Source organism: Trachinotus anak, unplaced genomic scaffold, assembly GCF_046630095.1.
Source record: "Trachinotus anak isolate AG129_WGS33_773 ecotype Australia unplaced genomic scaffold, CSIRO_AGI_Tana_v1 ptg000009l, whole genome shotgun sequence".
Classification (NCBI taxonomy): Eukaryota; Metazoa; Chordata; class Actinopteri; order Carangiformes; family Carangidae; genus Trachinotus; species Trachinotus anak.
In genome coordinates this window covers 13,963,370-13,980,650 of record NW_027273860.1, presented here as the reverse complement: position 1 = coordinate 13,980,650, position 17,281 = coordinate 13,963,370, and the positions used below count along the sequence as shown (strand labels likewise).

Below are 17,281 nucleotides of genomic sequence, written 5' to 3'. Positions count from 1 at the left end.
GTGTGTGAGTCTGTGTGTGTATCTTATGCAGCTATATTGATGCTTACATTAATTGTCATAGAAGTATATATCATGATGTCACTCTATGACAGTAATCAAAATAAAATAAAAATGATGATTCCAGCAAGTTATCTCTTTTGTTATCTGGTGTAATTTTCATACAAAATTAATTTGACTTTTGATATATTTACAGATAATTCATGAAAAAACGCAGGTGCTACTTCCTTTGTTTCATCATTGTTTCTGGATCTAAATGAAGGAAGTGTTAAAGGCATAAGCCTCCAAAACATTTGCTCAGAGATTTAAGACTCTATATTTAGGACTGCACCCAGTGGAGTAGTAAGTTAGTGTAAATGTGAATTAAAAAGTAAAGAATTTTCAAAATAATTCCTAAGAATTTGAATGAAAGATGCTGATTATGTGATTGCATTTTCCAACCAGTATACACAGTTTATTGTTTATTAATTACAAATCACAACAGTAAAACCAGCATTGGCTGATTGTTTCCAGGCTGAATACTGTGAACATCTAGCATTAGAAATTGTCGGGTCTCAGTAGACCTGAATCACCTCTTCTTTTTCAATTAGAGCCTGGTAAAACCTCAGTGCAGGATTCTAAAGTACTGCTGTATTGTTAGACCTTTTGGCTTCAGCATCTCCCCAGTCACTTCAGTGTGTCACTCACCAGGCTCCCACTGTTGTGAGGTTAGATTAGATTTGTTTGGCCAGGATCAATTTCAGCTTGGCCTCTGATCCTGCTGGTCTTTTAATGAACCTGCTGTCTTTTGAACACCAGTAAAGACTGAATGAAGAATGAATTTGAACTTAATTATAAGGTGTTGTTTATTCCACTGTGAAAACATTTATGCTGATTAAAATGTCCAGTTTATGACTGTCATTCCCCAGTCAGCTCTCAATTGAGAGCCAATGTTTACTCCCAGTTTAATTGAGGAAGGAACCAAAACAGGGGTTTCTCTCCCTTTCTCTGCAGCAATCTGTTTCCAAACAGATGAACTGAACTGTGACATAAAATGCAACTATGACCCACAGCATTATTCAACTTATTGGACAACAACTCAGTTTATAAGTTGAATTCATGTGGTGTATATTAAATCTGTACAGTATTTAGAGTGAGTTTTTGCTGAAGCCTCAGAAAGCTTTAATTACCAGCTCAAAGCTGACTTACTCCACAGATCAGCAGAAATTCTTTCCCCTGTGAAAACATATGGCACATCCTAAATGTAAGTTTTATGTTAAGTTGATGTTAGTCTCTCACACCACCCCCTCACAAACAAGCTTTATACATCTTATCAGAAACTTTGCATTCATAGGTATACACACACAGTAGTGGCCACAAATACTGTTCATACCCATGTGGTGAACACAAACACAGAAACGCACACACAGTCACGTATCCGACTTGTGTCCCGTGCTTTCTCAGTTTACATGATTAGCATATTCTCTGTTTTATCAGCAGTAATGAATTCATCACTGTAGAAAGAACGTTCATTTGTTTTTGTCCTCAGAGACCACACAGATAAACTTGAAGTCAGCACAACAGTAAGATTGACTGTCACCATCAAATGAGAAGACATGTTCATATCTGCTGTTTAAAATGTGTGTCTGGGCCTCTGTGTTGGTCACAAACATTGTCTTCTCAGGTTGTTGTCCCGTCTGTCTGTTCCGTTCCCGTAAACGCGATATCTCAGGAACACCTGGAGGGAATTTCCTCAAATTTGTCTCAAACGTCCACTTGTTCAAATTCTGACCTTATAAGACACATTTTTGGCATTCATACTAATTACAACAAAATTTCACATGAATGTCTTAACAGGATAAAAAGATGAAGTGAAAAGGTCAACTTCACAGTGACATCTTATTGTTCTGCAAAAACACTTTTCTCTGGATGCTGAATTGGTGACACTAATCTTGGGTGATTGTATAGATCCTCTGTGCCTGGACAGACACTGATGTAAACTACAAGTTGACTGGTTTGTGGAGGCATATAACCATGAGGATTTAATAGTTTATTCATTAATTGATTCACAGTTTATTGTGGTATACATTGTTTATTACCTCTTTGCTTGCACTTTGTCTCCACATTGATTTTAGCATACCATAAAGACATGGAAATAACTAGGCCTCACAATGGTATCATGTGTTAAATCTGTTTCACTGTCCCTACATTATTGAGAGTGAATTAAACTCAAACATATGTATGTATGTATGTATGAATGTATGTATCAGTGAGTCATGATCAAGTTAAGTGTGATATTCATCCATTTTCTGATCCACTTATCTTATTCGAGGTCATGGGGAGCTGGAGTTTATTTCAGCACACAGTGGGCGAGAGGTAGCGTACACACGGGAAAATTCACATTTCAGGCATTGAGAGAAGATATGAAAGAAACAGGAGCCACTTTTAAAATTAGTTTATGGTAATTAGCTGAAATGAGTTTTTGTTAACCATTCTCTGTTAGTTAGAAAGCAGATAACTACCAGACCAGCCCTCTAACCACAGTAAACTACATTGTTTATTTGAATTTTTGGCTGGATCGCAACAGTGGGTCCAGCCCTACAATCACAAATGTTCATGACTGACTGAGTGATATAGTTGAGAGATCATAGTTCCACCATTGGTCAGCCAATACCACGTGACTCTGTTGAAATTTCCCCGGTGGTCGTTGCACTTTCAAAATGAATTTGCACAAATAGTTTCTATTAGGGGAGTGTTTAAAGCCGGCATTGTGTTGCCAATGTAGTGCATTTGTAGATAGATTTAAGAACCTGGCGACAAATCTAGGAAGTTTATGGACAAACCTTTGCAAGAGAGTCCAACGGAGTGGTAGAGAGGAGGAGCAGCACTTACTTTACAAATACATATAGCCGAAATCATAACATAGTCTTTGTCTCTCATTTATGTATTTGGTGATTTTGTCACACAACATGGTGGTTATAAGTGCAGAGCCGCAGCTTGAAAGTTATATGTTGTCTTAATGGGTTGTCCTTCAGTGTTTATTTCATACTCAAACTTTCAAATAGAAAACACGTAAATGAGAAAAAAAGCTTTATAGGGAATTTGGCTGTATTGAAATACTGTACATGTGAGCACAGAGAGCAGGAGAGGAGCTAACAGATAAAGAGATGAACTCAGCTGCAATGCCAGCTGTTTACAACGGTTCCACAACAGTTTTCACCTGTGTCCCCAATTTCACACATTGCCCATATACGGCCCAGCCATATAATAGGTATTGACCTAGTCTTGTTCTAACATACATGAGTGTGTCATATGCAGTGGCTGTATGCCTTGAATAAATGGAGCACCTTTGGAAAAAAGGTGTCACTGTAGCCACTGGCCTGGAGCCCCTGCTGTGCTTAAGTAGTATTCTCGGAGAAAGACATGGCACCTTGAGACAAGTGTCCTACAGCTCCCACACTCTAAAATGCTGTAGAGTTGATTCTGAAAGCGCAAAAAAGGGCATTTGTTTGTGTGTGTGTGTGTGTGTGTGCGCGCGCGTGTGTGTCGCGTGTGTGTCCTCGAGAGCTTCCAGCTCAGGAACATCAAGAGCTGTGTGTTGGCCAGAAGGCTCTCTCAGGGATAAACAGAGGGAGAAACTAATCCTTACTCTCCTCCACATCCAAACGGTGTGTGTGTCATGGGTCTGTGTGTTTGTGCGTACATTCGTCATTCATGGCTGCTGTAGGCAAGGTTGTGTGTGCATGCTGTTGACCTTAAAGCATTAGAAAAAGATGTGTTACAGGCATGCATGTCTAGTCCATGTCTATCACTTGCATATTTAGACACCCATGTTTGTGTGCTTGCTGCATGTCTATGCGAGTGTGTGTATGTGTCAGAGATAGAGACTGTACTGAGGGGTTTTGTGTAATCGTTCTGAGCGCTGAAGCGTGTCGGGAGAAAGGACATGTCCTCAGCTCTGATCACATAGTCTACTACAACCACAATAGAGGGAGAGGGGAGAGAAGGGGGTGTTTGGGGAAGAAAGGGAGTGAAAAACATGAAATGAAATGATGATGGAGGAAGGATGACAGACAAAAAAAAATGGAAGCAGAGAGCGAGTGAACTACAGCAAGGGAGGGAGATTGAAAAAGAAGGATGGAGGCATGGACAAAGCGGGACAGACCTAAAGGAAGACGGAAAGAAGAAAAGAAGGAGGAGAAAAGGGCGAGGGAGTGATGGAGAAAAAGAGTGACAGAGACAGAGTAGGACTGAAAGAAATAGAGGCAGAGATGAAAGAATGAGAAGGGAGGATGGACAAGGAACGCTCGGAGGATTGTTTGATCCCCCTCTAGTCCCCCCCCCCCCCCCCCCCCCCCACCCCCCCACCCCCCACCCCCCCCACCCCCCACACACACACACATACACACCCTCTCCCTCCCTTCCTGTTTTCCTCCATCTCTCCTGCACATTCAGCCGGGGCTCCCTTGTCTCAGCAGCACAAAGACAAAAATAGTCAGGCCCACTGTAAGCTAGCCGGCCCCTCAACTGGCTGGCTAATTGTTGAGGTATCACTGTGTCAAATGACTAATAGAGTTTCCCTTCCCGTCGCTAATCTGCTGGAAGGAGCACAGCCGTGATTTGTTTACTCTGTGCCGAAGCAAGGGAATACAAAGACACACCCGCCCTTTTATTTCCTCTCAAACACAATTTCACGCCACCAGTGCGTTAGGTGAGAGAGGTGTTAGTGGAGCGTGCGCGTGTGTGTTTATGTGTATGTGTGTGTGTGTGTGTGTGTGTCTGTGTTTGTGCACAAACGGCACATTTGGTGATTTGTTTAATATTCCATGAAAGTGAATTTGTCTCGTGCTGTACTTTAGCATATTCATGAGGGACACACCCTCTCACACTCATGCATGCATACGTTTCTCTTACTATACTTGTGAGGACATTTAATTTCCTTCTGTATTCATTAACCCCGAACCTAAACTTTCTACTACATGCTTAACTTTATATCTAAATGTAACTATAATGGAGTCTTAACTTCTTAAACTGCTTAAAAACTGGTGAAAAACCTCATTATGCTATGTCTAAAACCTGATTCTCACAAGGACAGGAATACAAAAATATATACACACAATATATACACACGCACACATGCCTGCATTAACAGGAATCCACATGTTGATATTTGCCAGGCAATGTTGGCCCCAAAGGTCAAGTCATCAGTCAGAGCCCACCATTACCAGAACATAGATTAAGCAACACTCTGTGTAGTTAAGGTAGAAAGAGAAGATAGGAGGAGTAGACAGAAAGATTGAGTGAAGGAGAAAATGCAGTGCCTAAAGAGGCACGGGGAAGTTTAATACAAAGTAACAGAATGTGAAAACAAAAGGACAGGCTAAAACAGTAATTTGGCAGGACACTTTTTGGGGGGATTTCTCTTTCTTTATGTTCCCTACCCTCTCTCTCTATTTGTGCCTTCTTCCCTTCTCCCTTCCCTTTCAGCCTCTTCCCAAGGACACCACTATTCGGTGGTCTCAGCACAGGCAATAAAAATAATTTGACAGGCCATTTTTTTGGGTTGTCCTTCTCTCTTTTATTCACTGTTCTCCCACCACCTCCTTCTCACCAAGCCTCTCAGTCAGTGCATGCTGATATCGGTGGTGTGCACTAGTAGCCTGAAGCTTCAGCCACTAATGAGACGTTCAGAAAGACAGACAGACCACAGACACCATTTAAAGAATACAGGAAAGACTGGGATTTGCTTCTGATGAGAGTAACTCTGCTTCATTACCCTCCTCTACCCTCTGTCCTGTGTGGCTCTACTGTCTCCCCCTTCATCGCCTCTTTTTTTCTTCCTCTCCCCTTTGGTTTGGCTTTTCTCTAAACTACAGCCCCATCCCTCATCCCTCAGCTCTCTGTTTCCCAGGCTTGCTCACTGTTTCTCTTTTCCTGCCTAATTCTTTGGATCTTTGTCAAATTTGGGGCATCAGCAGAAGAGCTCACACAGTCTTTAGCCTCATGGGCATTGCATGGCGGAGTCTGAATCTTGAATTTTTCACTGTCTGTCTGGCAAAGGATTTTTGTTAACCTGATTTTAGAGTTAGGAAATAAAAATATGCTAATGTGGTTACATCATCCAAAAGGTTTCTTGTGCCTCTGGTGGGCCAACTTATGGGGTTTACCAGACTTGGTGCAAAAAAAAAAAAAATTAAATAAGAGCTGTGGAAAATTTGCATCATATACCACGTGTGTGTGTGTGTGTGAGAGAGAGAGAGAGAGAGAGACAAAGACAGAGAGCGAGAGAGAGGCTAAGAGAGGTGAAAAAGAAAGTGAGAAGAGGGTTGTGAAGGTCAAGTAAATGCCACCACTCAAGACAGCGCTAAAGAGCAAGTTTGTTGATCACATAACAATGAGAGACTCCACCTCAGCACACACAGTTACATTCACACAACCTCTGTTGCCTCATTAATTTAGTGCAGGGGCTTATATATTGTGTAAATGTGTGTGTTTATATGTGTTCCCTTTTACGTGTAGGCTATATGAGATGCATAGGAGCGTTTGTGTCGTGGCCCATACCTAGTGTGTATCGTAGTGTGTGTGCACTTTCTCATCCAGACACGATTTTAAAGGCTAATTCTATTTTTAGGAGGAGGTTCATTGGCCTGTGTTAAAGCGCTAGTCAATCACATGGCCACATATTGATCTCAAGGCTCTGTGATTTATTGCATTCTCCCTGGAGAACACATTTATGGTGTTTTTGCATGTGCGTACATGTGTGCTTCTGTGTACACATACCTTGGTTCTAAGGACAGATGCGATGGAACCCGTCCCACCCCCACCTGCACCCCACATCATCTGTGTCAGTGTTTTTACAGCCAGAGAAACGAGGCTACCAGGCTCACATTAACACCTTGATATATCACTGATCCGCCAATCCCAGCATGATAGGGAGGGACGGTGACAGCTACTGTGCCCCTGCAGGCTGCTCATGTCCCTGAACAAATCCCCATTCAATTTCCATCTCACTCAAAAAAGAGATAGCTTGGTGTTTTATTCATTTTTTTATTTGAGATTTTTTCTTTTTTTTTTTTTTTTGTCCTCATCAGGCAGATGTACAGAAAGAAAAGGATTCTGCAATTGTCTTCTAGCTACCTGCAAACAGGCTTACAAGCTTACAGTTTCCATTATTCTTTGCATGGGAATGACAGGGTAATGAATCATTGGGTCGCAAAACTAACACTGTTTACAAATCCTCAGTGCTGTGGAATGTGTTGTTAAAAAAAGTTTTTAAAGTGAAAGTGAAAGTTAAAGCTACTGTGCTTTATGTTTGAATTATATTTGAACTATAGCTACGTTAGCATTTCTGTATATTATTTTACTTACTAACTAAAACTAACCTCTTTATCATGGTTTATCTGTGATGTGAAAAATATGAATATGAAATGACAATATATATAGATATATAGATATGATATGCTAAAGAATAACTTTGCATACTTGGTACATTGGCGGTGTCAGTGTAGTTTGACAGTCAATGTATATTTTCAGATTTTCTTCTCAGCAGTCATGAATACGATCTCAAAGTGTCTTCACAACTTTTGTCAATATTTTTCTCTTTTCCCTCATCAATCCCTCCCTCTGTTGAACATTTCCTTGTTGTTAATCCTGGGCATGTGGCCAATATTTATCCATCCATATGGAGACACACTCGTCTTTTTCCAACAACCTGTTCATCTCTGTTTCTGCCTTTCTGCATCCTCTCCCCTCCTCTCTTCTCCTCTCCTTCCTTCTCCTCTCCTCTCCTTATTTTTTCATCTCCTCTCCACCACACCTCTCATTTCCCTTTGTCTTCTCCCTCCCTTCTCCTCCTCTTCCTTTTCTGTCCCCTCCTCTGCCCTGCAGACCTGACCCAGTGTGTCCATGACCAGGTCCTAAGTTATGTCCTCTGTCCCTACTTTCCTACCATAGCTCCCTCCTCCCCTGGTGTCGACTCCGCCCCTTTGCAGCGCACAGGAAGTCACGGCACAGGGACAGGAAACTACAGCCGTGGCGGGACCAACAACTATGCCACAGTGGGGCCAGGCTACACCTCAAGCGGAGGTGGTGGCAGCGGAGATGTGTATGGCTCAGACCCCTATGTGGCGGACCCCTACCGCACCCTGCAGTACTGCCCCTCGGTGGTGGAATCACCCTACAGCAAGTCTGGACCAGCCCTGCCACCTGAGGGCAGCCTGCAGCGTTCACCATCTATCGACTCTATTCAGAAAGACCCAAGGTAGAATAAAAAGCGTGTGTGGACTGTGTGTGTGTTGTGTGTGCATGAGTATGTGTGTATGTATGTTTTGTGGGATTGGTTAACAAGGTGTGAAAGATCATGGGGAATAGGATGCTTAAGGGCACATTGAAAGGACAAGCATGCATGTGTTTGTGAGTGAGAGGAAATAATAAGTTTGGTAAGACACACATTAACTAACTACATTTGTGAGGACATTGCATTGGATTACCTTGGAAGCTCACTGCAACATTAACCCCAACCTACAATTTTTTTTTTTTTTTTTTCACCTGAGGACATGTCCCTGCATACGAACAATGTTTTTTTTCCCAGAATGTGTTGAATATATAACACACACAAATACACACAGTGTGTGTTTGTGACTCCATGCTTGATTGTGAGTGCTTATCAATCAGCACATTTCACACACATACACCTGTTGATGTCAAACCCCTCTCTGGCTAAAAATACATGTACACATAATATATATATTGCAAACTTCCCAGTCATTTGTCATTGCTCAGCGCACCAGAGAAACTGCAGGCAATTAGAAATCACCATTTGGTTTTGTTTAGGAAGATTCACAATCTTCACAGTTTACTAAAATGTTATTTTTTTGGCATGTCACCACTAAGAAGGGCTCTGCTACACTCATTTTTCTCCATATTTGTATAGTGATACACATGTTTTGTTAGCAAGCACAACCACAGATACCACTCACCCATAACCACTCTCCACCAGTTCCTTTCAAGGCGCTCAGACTGAGACAACTGCATTAAAAAAATGCAAAGGGGCTGCATTTGTTTGGACGTGTTGCTACAGATACTGAAGTGAGGTTGATATACAACACGGGAAGGCTGGTTTAAGTAATACATTCATGAGTGTGAAGTATTACCACATACCGAAACACTACACAGTGATTTATTATACTATGGGAAAGGATTTTACAACTCTCAAAAGTTTTTATCAACCCTGTAGAGAATCAGGAGGTAAACTGCAAGATTCCCGTGTTTACCTTTCAAAGTCATTTACCAGGAAAACGCGCTTGCACAGGTTTCATTGCATGACTCATTCAGTTGCCGAATAATGTCACATAGCTTTGTGACAAAAGTTGAGCCTGGTTCAACATTTTCTTTTCTTAAAGTTTTTTTTTTTTTTTTTGTGGGGGGGGGTTTATGCTGTTATTATTATTATTATTATTATTAGATAGGACAGTGAATAATTACAGGAAATGGGACAGAGAGAGGGGAATGACCTGCGGTGAACTTGGGACTGGCCTCCATGTGGTACAGGCTCTATCCACTCTGCTATCAGGTTGCTCCAGGTTCAGCTGTTTTGCCAGATGACTATATATTTTTGTTTGGACCACTGCTGAGCCAATACCAAGGCCTCAATGAAATAAATGTGGGTGCAGGATTTTTTTTTTCCACACAGTGCTAAGGTTGGTCATTGCACAGCCTTATCCCCATCAGCACTAGCGCTATGCAGAGTCACCCCATATGTGTAAAGATAAAACAAGAATACAGACGGCATTACTCCAGTCATACACTAGTTGCTTCAGAAGCTCTATTTCACCTCCCTCTGTGTCAAGCTGTGTGTAAAAAGAGTCCTACTGGGCTGTGATCACTTCCATCCTCTTGTCTCCGCAATTAAGCAAAGCTCACTCTCCCTCTTTATTTATATATATTTCACAGGACTCTTGATGTATAATTCCTTTAATTACTGAGCAGGAGGGACTAAGACGTGGGGATCAAGTCCCAGCACCCGCTGTCAATCACAGGACAGGGACACAGAGAGAGCAAGGGAGAAAGAATGGTAGAGAGACACCGTTAACGAGAGACAGAATAAAAAAGGGAGGGAGAAAATTATTTTTAAAAAAGATGTGTGCAAAGTCAGATGAATGTAAACGGACTAAATGGTGAATGGACTTGCTCCCAGTCTGTAAAAAGAATTTATAGTTTGGCTTTAACTTTGCAAATGAAACAGGATTCCTAAAATTAATATTTTATTTGGTCAGCTACGAGTGTGTAAAATAAACAGTGACTCAGAATTATAGAACACCATTTTGCCTTTTCACAAAAATCTCAATGGTCTGTTTGGCTGGACTGCAACAATGGGGCCCGTCCTTTAAATGTCCTTAACTGACAGACTGAGAGAGTTGAGCGATTATAGTTCCACCATTGGTCAGACGACTGCCAGATGACTGAGCTGGAGTTTTCCCATTGGGTGTTGCCCCTTCAAAATGAATTGGCACAAAGAGTTTCTGTTTGGGGGGTGTCTACAGACTGCAGTGTTACCAGCTTATGGCATTTGACAAGACAAGATAAAATAAGAACAGTGCTTCTAACTTTCACTCTGCGTAATCATTTTACAAGTATATATAGCCAAAATCACGTCACAGACTTTGCTGTTAATTTACGTGTTTGTTGCGGTTATAAAATCAGCTTTTAAATGGCTTGGAAGTCAACATGTGGTCTTAATGGGACACTTTTTATCACTGTTTCAAACGTGTTCTGTTGCCTGACAAACAGAAAAACATGTAAACGAGAACAGCTTTATTAAAATACTGTATATGTGAGCGCAGAGAGTAAGAGAGAAACCAACAGATAAAGAGCTGACACCAGGCAGAATGCAAATATGACGTGATTATGTCAGTTGTTATACTAGGTTTTGACCCAGTTCATATTCATACCAGATTTGTGAAGTCTTTGTTGTTTGCACTCTGTTGCAGTTTGTTTTCTGCACTTTGTTGTTTGTATACACAGAAAATTCTTCCTGAATTCAGCATGAAGCAAAGCACTGATATATGTTCTGTTTTCTATAAGGTCTATCTATACCAGCCAGTTTCGCCCCATAGTCACACAACAACATAAACAGTTGCAACAGTTGTTGGAAATAAGCATCTCAAATAGACACTGTAACAAAGATGAGGAGCAGTCGCACATGTACACATCTTTTACATCTTTCTAACTTTTAAAACTGAGTGGTGGAGAATATAGTTTAGTTTATTAACATACTCAGACATACACAAACATATACACTTTCAAGAAATGTTTATTATTGGCCCATTGGAGTATGCACAGGTATACAAAAGAGGTCACTTTGTTTCCCTTGCTGCTTCAAGCTTTATATACTGCAGAGAAGCATAGGTATATCTTGTTTTTCATGCTTTTGCATTTTATTTTAGAAAATCAAAATATTAAAACCCAGTCTAGCTCCTCAACCACATGGTTCCAACATCTTGAGAGCTCTTTCGTATCTTGAATTCCCCTTGTAGAATTCAATAAAAGTTCAGACTTTTTAAAATTTAGACTGCATGTCCTCGTGTTGAACTGAATATGTAGAACCACAGATAGCCAAAGTGCATAAAATCTGAAAAGAGAATGAATAGACTGTCATATCAACACTGTCCCACATACTGTATCCCTGTAAACATGACCATATTATTCTGACAACACCATCAAAAAGAAAAAGAAAGAAAAGAAAAAAAACATTAAAATTCTAAATGAACATAAAAGGCACATAAAAGCTTTAGTACCAGTCCCAACTATCATATCTGGTTATGTTATCACCAAAATTTTCATTTTTTTTTTGTGGACATGATATATTTTATACAAACAAATATTTAATTTTGTGATTTGAAGTCTTACAGAGGCTCAGTCCAGGAATCAATTTCTCTTATGTTCCTATTGCCTTCTGCTATCCTGCCCATTAATAGTTTTTCACTTTACAAGAGGTTAATTCAGACAAAAAAACTTCATCTGCCAATTGTGTTTCTTCTTTTCATTTTTAAGGAAAAAAGTAATTAAATCCCTAAATTTTGATTTCTTAAAACCTTCCTAGATGTTTGATCCGTTATGCTACTTGATATGATTAAATTGTTACATTTGAAGTGTTACGTTTCTCTTTGCCATGAGGTTAAATAGCCTCCTACTCAAACTTCACTCTCTCTCTTGCTGTAATTGGATCTGGCTGAGCTAACATGAAGTGCTAAATGAGTTAGCAGCTATTAGAGACAAGGAACACTCTGAGTGAGGGCATAGGTTATGTCTGTGTGTGCTATTGTGTGTGTGGAAGCATGCAGTGTGAGCTTAGGAGGGGACTATGTATATTCTTAATATAATTCATAAGCACATTCTATACCCAACTGTACATTGCTGTATTGTGTGTGTGTGTGTGTGTGTTTGTGTGTTTGTGTGTTTGTGTGTCTGTGTCTGCATGGCAGCCAGTTACACAGTTGGGGGCCATTACAGTTGCCGAAGAGTGAGTGATAGAGCAGAGGTGAGGACAGTGACACAAAGAGAACCACTAATGGATGGGAGCAAGAGAAAAGAGGGAGAAACAGGGGCGAGACAAGGTAGATAAGGTGAGGGAGGAGGGATGGAAGGAGGGACTGGTGAAGATGAAGTTAAAGGGAGGGAGGGAGAGGAACACAGCGGATAAGGAGAGGGAAGGAAAGAGAGGAGGCACATAAAGAGAGGTGGGTGGGAAATACATGCAAAGGGAGGAGGGGGATTTATGTAGAAAGTGAAAAAATAGAGGGAGGTAAAAAATAGAAGAAAGATGGAGCAGAAGCCTGGTGGAGGGTAGGGTATAATGTAGATAAGTGTTTCCGTTAATTGTTTTGCATGTGTACTTTCTTTAAAGCTTTCTCTGTGAAAAGTGATGCTCACCCCCACTGAGTCTCCTGCTTAAATTGAATATTAAAAACAATGCAGGGAGCAAGATGAATATGAAGATGTCGAGCACAGACCTACAGAGAAAATAAAGCTGGGGGTGGCAGGAAGGGAAGACAAAAACCAATCATGAAGGAAATGAAGAAGGAACAAATAAAGGGAAAAGGGTGGGTGGGGTGGGGGGGGGTGGGGGGGGTGGGGGGGGGGTATCTTAAATGAAGGTAGAAAGCACAGAGAGACATTTTTGTAGTGAATAAGGGAGACATACCTTGGGGGTTCAAGGAAAGAAGAAAAAGAATGGAGGGAGGGAATGATGGTAGACGTAGTGCAGGTTTGTGAGTAGGAATTGGTGGGAGAGATAGAGAGATGAACACTGGCTCAGGGAAGATGGGAGTCAGGGATCAAGGAGTGGGACGTCAATGGTTTTTGTTACAAAGCTTGTAGAGGGCAATAGACATCATACAAGGGGAGTTACAGTGAATGAAGAGAATTCACAGGGTTGTAGAAATGAGGATTGACAAGAAAAAAAAAAGAGGGAAAAGTTGTAATATTGTGATTAAAAATGAGATTACGGCATGGTTTCAACTGTAGGGGTGTACTTCACCTATCTCATCACTCAGTTAGCCTGAAACAGAGACACAGCACTTAACTACGGATAAGATAAATCAAACATTCCTCATTTACATTTTCCCCACCAATCTTACATTTATTCACAATATTGGTTGTAGTGTTAGTGATGTTTGATGTGAAAATTAGTTTGTTGAATTAGAATTTAATTGAATGAAGATTGTTTCCAGTGGATGACCCATGATCTGGAATCAGGGGTTAAAGCCCCATCAATGCAACAATAGATATAAAACACACATTGTATAAGCAAGGGTAAAAGAAATACACCATGTGCCTCCATTATTTGCTGGATACAATAGAGCTGCTGACATGAAATTGCTATTTACAGTAACCTGATATGATGTGATATGGTGTGACATGTCATTGTCAGCACTCCCTATTTATTGTCAGCGTTTGTTGGCTCACAGCCTGAACACGTCGCCCTATTTATGGCAAATCTGTAATGGTCAGCGGTGACTCTGTGCATGATGGTGAATGTGTGTGGGTCTGTGAATGGGTAGGGTTGGCGTGTGTTTGTGTGTTCAGGGCTGTGTCAAAGGCAGGGAGATGGAGACAATATGTGTGTGTATGTGTTTGCACGCATGTGTCTGACATTCGTATTTGAAAGCACAGGGCTGATGCAATGCATTCCCATGTGTTGCACGGTCCAAAGCACAATGATATGTGATTGTGTGTGTATGTGTGTGTGTGCTTTAGAAACAGAGAGGGAGAGAATTATTATTAGATTACTCGTGTTGTGAGTTGGTCAGTGTTGTCTATGTTTATTTATGTGCACATGTGAGAGAGAAACAGAGCGCTTGTATTCCCTTTTTGCAACAATTGTCTGTTTGTGTTGGATACATATGATTTATGTGTAACCCTCCACACAGGATACCTGCTTTGGATGGAAATTGAGTGTGTGTGTGTGTGTGTGTGTGTGTGTGTGTGTGTGCGTGCATGTGTAGCAGAACTTGACAATAGGATTATATTCAGACAGGGGATCCTATACTCACTTAAGCGAAAATAAGACCCACTCACGTCCACAGTATCCAGTTTACCGTACGATGCATCTGGGGATTTCTATTGTGTAAACTGGAAACAGATTATGTTTACTTGGAGTAGATCTCTGATGTGGCCATTGGGCAAGTCCACTATTCTAAAATTAATACATTGCTCTCCATTTTCAGTACAAGGCACATTATTATGTTGCATATAATATTGCATAATATCTCTAGACACTTTTTTGCTGGATTACTCCTCTCATAGTTTTATCACTGCTTACATGTGACAGAACAATACCTGCAACCCACTGGCAGCATCTGTGCTTTTGGCAGTGACCCAATATATACAGTTCAGTCAAAAGAAAGTAACCATTTATAGCTAATGGTTTTATAGTTGGATTTGGCAGAACAGCTCTGCTCTCAACAGCTCTCAACAAATCTGAGCAGTGCCGAGAAGTGTACTGAGAAACTCTATCTGCCAATAAGAAACATACATGATCATAAATCTTAGTTAAAGCAACAATATGTAATACAACATATGGAAGAGGTTGGGGTGGTGGAAGGAGCTGCATCAACAAGATGGATTGGCTTTGGCATGAGTGTTATCATTAACACAGATACGTGTTAGTATATAATGTCTGTGCTGCACACCTGCAAGAATATGATTTAACAGCAGCCTCACAGATGATGAAAGAGACAGTGATTGTGAGGCAGCCCTGCCTGACCTAATGCTTTGCTTTATTGGTTTGAATAGAAATGTTTAAAGTTTGTATTAACTTTAGGCTTTTAAGGTTATTTTATGACAAGGGTGTGTTACTTTAGTAAGCTGTGCTTTTCTATTCAAGCCTTTTCCATACATTTTGTGGGAAAATAAATTGCACAGTGTCTCAAATATCATTCAAGTAATCTCATTAAAACTTTTAGGTACTGAAAGTAAAGTAAGGATGCTTTCAAAAATAATGACATAAAAAGTACATACAAAGTGCAGCAAAGGGAAGAAAACAATCAGAGTAATATTTGGTGTGACCACCCTTTGCCTTAAAACAGTTAGGTCCTGCTAGGCACAATTGCACACAGCTTTTCAAGGTGCCTGTCAGGTGGGTTGTTACAAGCATCTCAGAGAACTTGCCACAGTCACTGGATGGATTTGCGCTCTCTTACTTGTTTCCATACCTTCATGTAATCCAGATTAATTTGATGATGTTGATATTGGTTTGCTTCTCATTACTAAAGATACTGTAATTCTTAATGACTGGCTGTATATTCGGGGTTGTTGCCATGGTGTCTAAACATCTGAAGTGCTCAAAACTTTTGCCCAGTACTTTATGTCAGATTAATACACAGTAATGGTCAGTGAGCTACCCCATTTCATGTGTCAGCAAATCTGTGGAATGAATAGTGCAATGAAGAGTGGCCAGAAAAAGGAAGAAACAGCTTTATTTGACCATGTCATATTCTGATTAATAGAATAAAAATGAATGGAAGATACTGTTGTGAAAACAATGTTCAATTAGCTTAAAAGTGATCAAAATAGAGAACGTAAGAGAGAGAGGGTTGGAATACTTCAGCACCATGGACAGAGACAACTGTTACTGCTGTAAAACAACTGCTGCTACAGCTGGTACCACTTGTTCTCACTCTACAACTGTATACACATACTGACAGCTGTATACATATGTTGAACCCTAGAAACTGTCCGATGTTTCCTTGTGACAGCACAGTATCAGTCTAGCAACCGTCTACCAAAATAGATAACTTTAAAAGTGAATTAATTGAATACATTAATCATAAAGAACTAGTAAAATATGATACATACTAAAACATGGTCTGCTCTGTCTTCTATTTTTTTACTGATACTTAGCCCTCTTACAAAACACTAGTGGTCTAGTTACAAAGGCAGCTTATTTGGATTTTTGCAGGTCAATTTCAAATGATTCATCAAGACCCCAGATTGCACATTGCTGTGGCAACAGATGATCACTGAAATTACTATGAGCATGTTAAATGATATTTATAGTAGCTACTTGTAAGTTTTGCTATACTTCATTAATTTACTCACCAAGAGCTGTCTCCAGCCAATGTTAGCTCTTGTCTCTGTCACATCTTTTCTTCTCTTGAAGTTAGCACTCTAACCAGCTAGCCCCAACACTTCTTGACACTTTCACCACCACCCGCTCCCGACAAGAAACCACGTTCAAATATAAAAATAGCCCCTTTAAAAAATCATCTTCCACTGAGAGATATAATACTTTCATGACAATTTAGCAGCTTCTTCACAATAGTGGCTTTATTAAGAAACAACCCTTGCTTTATAAACATTGTATCAGTATTTATTTCTTTATGTTCCATCTATATGAATTTTTTGTTAACAAAACGGGTAGGGAAATTGATGAAAGATAGATTAGGGAAGAGAATGTGAAGATTTCTGCCTTCAGAGGATACAGAAGGGGAACTAAGATGTTTAACCTCACAATGAACAACTGCTTGACTAAAAGACACACAGAGGGCAGGACAGAAAGGGAGAGAGCTAGTCAGTACTTTTTTGTTTGACCTTTCTGTTATTAATCTGTGTTCTACATCAGATGTAGAAATGGGGAAGAGTAAGAGAAAAAAATGAATTGGCATTGAGAGAAGACAAAATATGGGTTTGTAACTGGGTGACTCAGGAGGATGGAGCAAGAGCGGGAAGACAATAAGGATGGGAGAGACATGGTCATAGGGTGAGCAAGGGATTTAAAGAAAGAAAGGCAGGAAGAGAGAGAGAA

At 40.4% G+C, this 17,281-nt stretch overlaps 1 protein-coding gene across 2 annotated transcripts in view; it reads left to right on the top strand.

Moving 5' to 3' along the window:
• The window catches only part of ctnnd2a (catenin (cadherin-associated protein), delta 2a), a 249,987-nt gene that overhangs the window by 137,786 nt on the left and 94,920 nt on the right, over positions 1-17,281 (top strand). For both annotated transcript variants that reach the window (XM_071485479.1, XM_071485478.1), the window contains exon 12: positions 7,930-8,236. In XM_071485479.1, coding sequence (XP_071341580.1) covers positions 7,930-8,236 — 307 coding nt within the window. The remainder of the gene's footprint in view (positions 1-7,929; positions 8,237-17,281) is intronic.